Source organism: Anguilla anguilla, chromosome 6 (genome assembly GCF_013347855.1).
Source record: "Anguilla anguilla isolate fAngAng1 chromosome 6, fAngAng1.pri, whole genome shotgun sequence".
Lineage (NCBI taxonomy): Eukaryota > Metazoa > Chordata > Actinopteri > Anguilliformes > Anguillidae > Anguilla > Anguilla anguilla.
The window spans coordinates 4,007,882-4,017,205 of NC_049206.1; the positions used below are offsets into that span (position 1 = coordinate 4,007,882).

General features: G+C 54.0%; 1 protein-coding gene across 1 annotated transcript in view; it reads left to right on the top strand.

Moving 5' to 3' along the window:
* The window catches only part of sbno2a (strawberry notch homolog 2a), a 33,747-nt gene that overhangs the window by 24,199 nt on the left and 224 nt on the right, over positions 1 to 9,324 (top strand). Inside the window, exons 7-21 of the mRNA XM_035421602.1 lie at positions 603 to 711; positions 972 to 1,132; positions 1,412 to 1,545; positions 1,672 to 1,762; positions 2,062 to 2,205; positions 2,945 to 3,062; positions 3,560 to 3,665; positions 4,236 to 4,389; positions 4,648 to 4,824; positions 5,341 to 5,438; positions 6,758 to 6,840; positions 7,218 to 7,400; positions 7,657 to 7,778; positions 8,857 to 8,982; positions 9,166 to 9,301. Coding sequence (XP_035277493.1) covers positions 603 to 711; positions 972 to 1,132; positions 1,412 to 1,545; positions 1,672 to 1,762; positions 2,062 to 2,205; positions 2,945 to 3,062; positions 3,560 to 3,665; positions 4,236 to 4,389; positions 4,648 to 4,824; positions 5,341 to 5,438; positions 6,758 to 6,840; positions 7,218 to 7,400; positions 7,657 to 7,778; positions 8,857 to 8,982; positions 9,166 to 9,301 — 1,942 coding nt within the window. The remainder of the gene's footprint in view (positions 1 to 602; positions 712 to 971; positions 1,133 to 1,411; positions 1,546 to 1,671; positions 1,763 to 2,061; positions 2,206 to 2,944; positions 3,063 to 3,559; positions 3,666 to 4,235; positions 4,390 to 4,647; positions 4,825 to 5,340; positions 5,439 to 6,757; positions 6,841 to 7,217; positions 7,401 to 7,656; positions 7,779 to 8,856; positions 8,983 to 9,165; positions 9,302 to 9,324) is intronic.

Consider the following 9,324-nt stretch of genomic DNA (forward strand, 5'->3'; position numbering starts at 1 on the left):
AACTCTGCAGTGTCTGTTGCTCCCTGTACAGTAGCTGTAAACTCTGCAGTGTCTGTTCCTCCCTGTACAGTAGCTGTAAACTCTGCAGTGTCTGTGTTTCTCCCTGTACAGTAGCTGTAAACTCTGCAGTGTCTGTCCCTCCCTGTACAGTAGCTGTAAACTCTGCAGTGTCTGTGTTTCTCCCTGTACAGTAGCTGTAAACTCTGCAGTGTCTGTTCCTCCCTGTACAGTAGCTGTAAACTCTGCAGTGTCTGTCCCTCCCTGTACAGTAGCTGTAAACTCTGCAGTGTCTTCCTCCCTTTACAGTAGCTGACTGCTTCAGTCTGTCTCCTGGCATCTTTCATTTGATTCTGTTCTTTTTCTTTATTCCTGTCATTAAATTACCACTCGCATATAAACACACACACACGCACGCACGCACAAACACACACACACACGAACGCACACGCAAACACACATCCACAAACACACTGTAAATGTGTACGCACACACATATGCATGCATGCACACACAGGCTTATATACACACACACACACACACACACACACACACACTGTACACACGCGTACACACACCCACACTAAAGGCCTCTCTCCCCGCAGATTCCCACGGCCCACCAACGGCAGCCTGAGGAAGAGGAGGATGCTGATGAGGAAGAGGCAGAGGAGCTGGGACACGCCGACACATATGCTGAGTACAAACCATCTAAATGTGCGTCTATACACACACTCTCTTCTTATGCACTACACACACACACACACACACACACACACTCACTCTATTTTGGCCTCATTAACGTTTTGATGACTACATTTTTTGGAATGTTTTTTTCTGGAACTCCATTACTTTAAATTACCGGCAGTGATTGTGACATCAGCATTAGAATGTTTTGTTAAAAACATTCTGATCACTCATCTGTGACCTCACACTCGCATACAGGCTTCATGTGCTCTCTCTCTCTCTCAATGCAGCCACCATAGGAATCTCTCACCCGGATATCGTCGTGGAAACAAACACCCTCTCCAGCGTTCCGCCTCCTGACATCACCTACACCCTGTCCATCCCCGAGGCGACCGTCAGCCGCGGGCTGCTGTCGGCACTGCAGCTGGAAGCCATCATCTATGCCTGCCAGGTAACCTTTCAGCAAAACCCCCCCCTAAACTGGGGCTTTACCCTCAAAATGCCACTGGAAACCTGTGAAAAATACACACTGGACTGGAATATCCTCAACGAGAAGTGAAGATTTTCACTTCCTAAAGTCTCTTTACACACGTGCTGTACATACACTATACACATACTATACACTTGCACTATACACACTATACAGATTCTCTCATTCTGTCAATCTACTTGAAAGAAGTCTGTGGGTGTGTCCTGTGGGCGTGTCTCATTGTGGCTCCTCCCCCCACAGCAACACCAGGTGATCCTGCAGAATGGGCAGAGGGCCGGGTTCCTCATCGGCGACGGCGCGGGGGTGGGGAAGGGCCGAACGGTCGCCGGGGTGATCTTGGAGAACTACCTGAAGGGGCGGAGGAAAGCTCTGTGGTAAAGTAGCGACAGAAAGAAATTGGCGGAAAAACATCCATAAAATGTTTTTTTCCCCCTTCGTTTTGCTGCCTGGTGGAGGTACGGTCCCATTTTTAACACCGCCCCCCCCGTACCCCCCCGCAGGTTCAGCGTGTCCAACGACCTGAAGTACGACGCGGAGAGAGATCTGAGAGACATCGAGGCTCCCAACATCCCTGTGCATGCCTTAAACAAGGTGGGTCCTCCAACCGCTGCCACCTGTCCCACAATTCCACGCAGCCACTCCAGACAACAGTCTCTCTAACAATGGAGCCCGTGTCACTGTGTCATCAGCTCCCCCTCGGTGCCGTCTGATTGGTCCTGGTGAAGTCATGTGATGGTGTTTCTGTGGCGAACATGTCTCGTTCGTTCGTTCGCTCGCTCGCTCGTTCGTTCGTTTGTTTGTCCATTCGTTTATTCACTCGTTTGTGCGTGCTGAATCTGTGACCACGCCCTCTCTCCCCCCCCCCCCCCCCCCCCCCGTCCCGTCCCCAGATTAAGTACGGTGACACCACTACCTCAGAGGGCGTCCTGTTCGCCACGTACTCCGCCCTGATCGGCGAGAGCCAGGCCGGCGGCCAGCACCGGACCCGGCTGAAGCAGATCCTGGACTGGTGCCGACCCGGGTTCGACGGCGTGGTATCCTTCCTGTCTGACGGCGTGCCCGGGCGCGCGGTGCCGCCGGCGCTGTCGGCCCGTTCGGCAGGGGGGCGGAGCTCCCGCGGGTCACCGACGGTTTCCGTGCAAAACCCTCCGCTTTCACCGAACTTCAGGGAAAAAGTCTCTGTTTCGTGCAATGCTCTGTTTTTGGCTGGACCGCAACAGCGGGGCCAGCCCTGCAAACGCGAATGTCTGTGACTGAGTGAGTGAGTGAGTGATGAAGTTACACCATAGGTCGGCCGAGTTATGAAGTTACACCATTGGTCGGCCGGAGAGGTCCAGCCATATACTAGGTTTTGACCTGGTCTTGTTTGGGTAATGATGTGTTTTTTTGGGTAATGATGTGTTTTGTGGGAAATGACCAGGGATCTGCAGGAGTTTTAACGGCTTCTGAAGTGAAGTATCTCAGATCCAGTGTGTGTGTGTCTGACCCAGTCCTGCCGCCCTCCTCTCGAGTTTTGAGAGTGTCGGAGGGATGGGGCAGAGGCGGTCAGTGTGGATTACCTCACCCTAAAAACTGACCGACACCTCTCTGTCTGAAGCCGTTCTTTCATGTGCTGGTTTTATTGACTGATTTATTTAAAGAATAAAGAAACGCACTTCAAAGGGTCTTGTTGGCGGTGCTCCAGAATCTGGCCCCTGATTGGAGAGAGCTTCTGACGCAGCTTCAGCGGGCCGCTGCTGTCCATGCGTTTCCTTGACTACGCCCCTCCCCCAGATCGTGTTTGACGAATGCCACAAAGCCAAAAACGCCACGTCCACCAAGATGGGCAAGGCCGTGCTGGACCTGCAGAACAAGCTGCCCCTGGCCCGCGTGGTCTACGCCAGCGCCACAGGTGGGCTGTGTGTGTGTGTGTGTGTGTCTGTGTAATGGTAAATGGACTTCATTTATATAGCGCTTTTATCCAAAGCGCTTTACAATTGATGCCTCGCATTCACCAGAGCAATTAGGGGTTAGGTGTCTTGCTCAGGGACACTTTGACATGCCCAGGGCAGGGGATCGAACTGGCAACCCTCCGACTGCTAGACAACCGCTCTTACCTCCTGAGCTACACACGCACTCACACACACCACTGTGTCTGAGTGTGTGTCTGTCTGTGTGTCTGAGTGTGTGTCTGTCTGTGTGTGTGTGTGTGTGTGTGTCTGTGTGTGAGAGACGCCAGCGCCACAGGTGGGCGGGGCTTCTGCTGAATGTTGCCGGTTTCAGTCCTGGATATTAGCCACCGTGGTTTTAGCCATTGGCAGCATGTTTAAATTTGGTGCGTGTGGATGATGAGTTGTCCCGAGGCATTGTGGGTAAAGTTCTCTCTCTCTCTCTGTCCGCCGTCCCCAGGTGCCTCCGAGCCAAAGAACATGATCTACATGAGCCGGCTGGGGATCTGGGGAGAGGGCACCCCCTTCAGGGCGTTTGATGAATTCCTGCACGCGATAGAGAAGAGGTGAGGCCTGGCAGGCTGAGCGATCGCCTCGCTCCTCGCCGCCGCGGTTTCGTCCGCCCCGAGCAGAGGTGACCTCGCAATGTGGCCTTCTGGACCTTCTGAATGGGCGGGGCCTCAGTGAGCTGTCAGTCACTGCTGAATCGTTTTTTATGATTGGCTCTAAGGCAGGGGTGAACAACAAGGGCCAGTCCATTTCAGTGGAAACGGGGAGTGCTGATATCAGCAGTACTGTTAGCATGGCCAATACGACTGTCCCGCGGTGACTCGGAATTGGCACAAGTGTGGCTCACACATCGCTCAGCTGTAGTGCTGCTGTTGATCAGGTGTCACTCAGGTATTTGTCAGGTAGCTCAGGTGTAGTCCACGTGTAGCCGAGGTGTAGCCCAGGTGTAGCCCAGGTGTAGCCCAGGTGTAGTCCAGGTGTAGCTCAGGTGTAGTCCAGGTGTAGCTCAGGTGTAGTCCAGGTGTAGCTCAGGTGTAGCCCAGGTGTAGCTCAGGTGTAGCCCAGGTGATGCTCAGGTTCCCTGCACGGCCGCTCTAACCCTGTTCCCGTGCGTTGCCGTGGCGCAGGGGCGTGGGCGCCATGGAGATCGTGGCGATGGACATGAAGGTGAGCGGGATGTACATGGCGCGGCAGCTGAGCTTCTCGGGCGTGTCCTTCCGCATCGAGGAGATCGGCCTGGACGACGACTTCAAGCTCGTCTACAACAAGGCCGCCCGCCTGGTGAGTACTGACTGAAACTGAAATGAATGGATGAAATGAAAATGAATGAATAAAATGAATGGATGGAATGAAAATGAATGAATAAAATGAACGGATGGAATGAAAATGAATGAATAAAATGGAACGGATGGAATGAAAATGAATGAATAAAATGAATGGATGATATATAAATGAATGAATAGACTGAACAGATGGAATGAAAATGAATGAATAAAATGAAACGATGAAAGTGAAAACGCCTCGCTCTGCTCCCCCTAGTGGGCGGAGGCGCTGCTGCTCTTCTCGCGAGCAGCGGATGAGCTGGCGCTGGTCTCCAGGAAGGCGCTGTGGGGCCAGTTCTGGTCCTCCCACCAGCGCTTCTTCAAGTACCTGTGCATCGCCGCCAAGGTGCGCCGCCTGGTGGAGCTGGCCGAGAGCGAGCTGCGGCAGGGCAAGGTGAGCGCCGTCGCCGCGGTAACGTCGGGGCCTTCAGTGAGCCTGCGAGGCGGAGGGTGGATTCGGCTCCGTTCTTCCTCCTAAACAAACGCGTTAAATACCTGTTTCTCAGCGCAAAATGCAAACTCCGGGGGGAAACTGCAGGTTCAGAAAGTCAAAAAGTGCCCCCCTGTATTTTGCTCCAGTCACCTGGATTAGCTGATTAGCACAGGTCTTCAGCCAGGAGGTGGAGCTCATAAAGTGAAATCAGCTGGCTGAGGTCATGGGTGGAAGAGACACACGGCAGGACTTTTACTTTCTGACCCTGGCACTTTCCCCCTCTGCTTCGGTGTCTCTCCTGTCCTTCAGCTTGTTTAGTCCTCCAGATGACACTGGATATAGCGCACATCAGTGGCATGTTGCGCGTTTGCCGTGGACGTTCTGCATGTGAACACGCGTGTGTTGCGCGTAAATGACTTGTTGCACAGTAAACGACACGGAGGTGTTCACCTGTGTTCTGTCTGACTCCGCCCCCAGTGCATCGTGATTGGCCTGCAGTCCACCGGAGAGGCGCGTACCCGGGAGGTCCTGGACGAGAACGACGGACACCTGGACAGATTCGTCTCCGCCGCAGAGTGAGTGTGGAGGGGGCGGGGCGGGGGGCGGGGCGTGAGAGGGAGGGCCCGGGTTGAGTTCCTGATTAAGGTTATGCCCTGCTGCTGGCTGTGTGCGGGAGTCTGGCGGGGCGTGGCGGGGCGTGAGAGGGAGGGCCCGGTTTGAGGTCCTGATTAAGGCTATGCCCTGCTGCTGGCTGTGTGCGGGAGTCTGTCCTTCATGGCGCTCAGCGGGGCGGGGCGGGGCGTGGCGTGAGAGGGAGGGTCCGGTTTGAGGTCCTGATTAAGGCTGTGCCCTGCTGCTGGCTGTGTGCGGGAGTCTGTCCTTCATGGCGCTCAGCGGGGCGGGGCGGGGTGGGGCGTGAGAGGGAGGGCCCGGTTTGAGGTCCTGATTAAGGCTATGCCCTGCTGCTGGCTGTGTGCGGGAGTCTGTCCTTCATGGCGCTCGGCGGGGCGGGGCGGGGCGGGGCGTGAGAGGGAGGGCCCGGTTTGAGGTCCTGATTAAGGTTATGCCCTGCTGCTGGCTGTGTGCGGGAGTCTGTCCTTCATGGCGCTCAGCTTCCCGTTTTCCATAAACGTCCCCTTTTCTCCGCGGTGCTGCCATGGAAACCCAAGCCAGCGGTAGGAGATGTGAGCCCTGTTGCCAGGCAGATTTAGGCTCCGGGGGTGAACTCCTGCGGTGTAAAATAAGTGCTGCTGTTCTGCCGTTCATCTTTATTTTCAGGTCACAGATGACTTGGGGCCCCCAGTGTGTGTGTGTGTGATTGTAATGAACAGTATTGTAATTAACAGTACTGTAATGCAGTGTAATGTAATGAACAGTATTGTAATGCAGTGTAATGTAATGAACAGTACTGTAATGCAGTGTAATGTAATGAACAGTATTGTAATTAACAGTACTGTAATGCAGTGTAATGTAATGAACAGTATTGTAATGAACAGTACTGTAATGCAGTGTAATGTAATGAACAGTATTGTAATGAACAGTACTGTAATGCAGTGTAATGTAATGAGCAGTATTGTAATGAACAGTACTGTAATGCAGTGTAATGTAATGAACAGTACTGTAATGCAGTGTAATGTAATGAACAGTATTGTAATGAACAGTATTGTAATGAACAGTATTGTAATGCAGTGTAATGTAATGAACAGTATTGTAATGAACAGTACTGTAATGCAGTGTAATGTAATGAAGAGTAATGTAATGCAGTGTAATGTAATGAACAGTATTGTAATGAACAGTAATGTAATGCAGTGTAATGTAATGAACAGTATTGTAATGCAGTGTAATGTAATGCAGTGTAATGTAATGCACACGCTGGGCTCTCTCTTTTCTCCAGGGGTGTTTTCCAGTCTCTGGTGCAGAAGCACTTCCCCTCAGAGAAGCAGAAGAGAGAGAAACCAGCTGTAAACAAGAGGAAACGTGAGTGCCATTCTACTGAGTGTGTGTGTGTGTGTGTGTGTGTGTGTGTGAGAGAGAGAGAGTGTGTGTGTGAGTGTGAGAGAGAGAGAGAGAGAGAGAGAGAGAGAGAGTGTGTGTGTGTGTGTGTGTGTGTGTGTGAGAGAGAGAGAGAGAGAGAGAGAGAGAGTGTGTGTGCGCGTGTGTGAGAGAGAGTATGTGTGTGTGTGTGTGAGAGAGAGAGAGTGTGTGTGTGCGTGTGTGAGTGTGTATGTGTGAGTGAGTGCGTGCGTGTGTGAGAGTGTGTATGTGTGAGTGCGTGCGTGTGAGTGTGAATGTGTATGTGCGCACGCATGTGTGTGTATCTGTTTGTGTATATAAATCTGAGCGTGTGTGTGCAGGTAAACCTCGTGGTCGGCCGGTGAAGTTACCCAAACCGTGCCAGGAGGTCGGGGGTGTGATCAGCATCAGCGATGACAGCAGTTCTGAGTCCGACGGGCTGGACAGCGACTCAAACTCCTCCCCCGAGTCCCTATTGGACAACGATGATGTCATATTCGTCAACCACACCAGCCCCCACACCGGTATGCCCCGCCCCCAGCGACTTGTTTACTGGTTAGAGTCAGGAGTTACCAAACCTTCTGATCACCCAGTCATTTTGGAAGCGAATGAATTTGCTGTGATCTGCTAGCCAATTAAAATGTTGTCTTTCTTATGTTCAGATATGTGATATGTGGAAATATGTGTGTTCTCTGCGATTGGTGTGTGTAAACGTTCTTCGCACTTGGTGTGTGTAAATGTTCCTCTTCTCCCTGGTTGGTGTGTGTGTGTGTCTTTCAGTGAAACTAGAAGAAATGAAGCAAGGGCTACTGAACAAGATTTCGGAGCTGGGAAAGGAACTACCTCTGAACACCCTGGATGAGCTGATTGATCGATTCGGAGGTCCCGAGCAAGTCTCAGAGGTCAGCCCCTGACCCCTGACCCCTGACCTCTACCTGCCCCTGACCCTTACCCTCTGACCTCTACCTGCCCCTGTCCCTGACCCTTACCCTCTGACCTCTACCTGCCCCTGACCCTTACCCTCTGACCTCTACCTGCCCCTGCCCCTGACCCTTACCCTCTGACCTCTACCTGCCCCTGACCCTTACCCTCTGACCTCTACCTGCCCCTGACCCTTACCCTCTGACCTCTACCTGCCCCTGACCCTCTGACCTCTACCTGCCCCTGACCCTTACCCTCTGACCTCTACCTGCCCCTGCCCCTGACCCTTACCCTCTGACCTCTACCTGCCCCTGACCCCTGATCTCTACCTGCCCCTGACCCCTGACCCTTACCCTCTGACCTCTACCTGCCCCTGATCCTTACCCTCTGACCTCTACCTGCCCCTGATCCTTACCCTCTGACCTCTACCTGCCCCTGCCCCTGACCCTTACCCTCTGACCTCTACCTGCCCCTGATCCTTACCCTCTGACCTCTACCTGCCCCTGATCCTTACCCTCTGACCTCTACCTGCCCCTGATCCTTACCCTCTGACCTCTACCTGCCCCTGACCCTTACCCTCTGACCTCTACCTGCCCCTGACCCTTACCCTCTGACCTCTACCTGCCCCTGACCCTTACCCTCTGACCTCTACCTGCCCCTGATCCTTACCCTCTGACCTCTACCTGCCCCTGACCCTTACCCTCTGACCTCTACCTGCCCCTGACCCTTACCCTCTGACCTCTACCTGCCCCTGATCCTTACCCTCTGACCTCTACCTGCCCCTGCCCCTGACCCTTACCCTCTGACCTCTACCTGCCCCTGATCCTTACCCTGTGACCTCTACCTGCCCCTGACCCCTGATCTCTACCTGCCCCTGACCTCTGACCTCTACCCGCCCCTGACCCACGACCCCTGATGACTGAATGATGAAATAACTTCCTGGAACAGTGAGAGAAACTTTAAATTGACTGAACACGCCTCTCTCTCTCTCTCCCTCTCTGTCCCTCCCCTCCCCCCCTCTCTCTCTCTCTCTCTCTCTCCCCCCCCCCCCACACTACCATGACGGGGCGGAAGGGCCGGGTGGTGCGGCGGGACGGGGTGGTGCGGTACGAGTCGCGGGCGGAGCAGGGCACCATCGACCACGTCAACATCCAGGAGAAGAGCCGCTTCATGTGCGGAGAGAAGGTGAATAAAGCATTTGAATTTGAATTTGAGGTGAGGCGGGAGGCGGGAGAGAGAGAGAGAGAGAGAGAGGGGCCATTTCCCTTTAACGGATTCCTGAATGAGAGATGCGTTCAGTTTTTCCCCCTGTACTGACCCTGCCCCCTCTGACCCCGCCCCCTGCCCCGCCCCCGGCTCCTCCCCCAGCGGGTGGCTATCATATCGGAGGCGGCCAGCTCGGGCATCTCCCTGCAGGCGGACCGGCGGGTGAAGAACCAGCGGCGCCGGGTCCACATGACCCTGGAGCTGCCCTGGAGCGCCGACCGAGCCATCCAGCAGTTCGGTGAGTGTGTGTGAGTGAGTGTG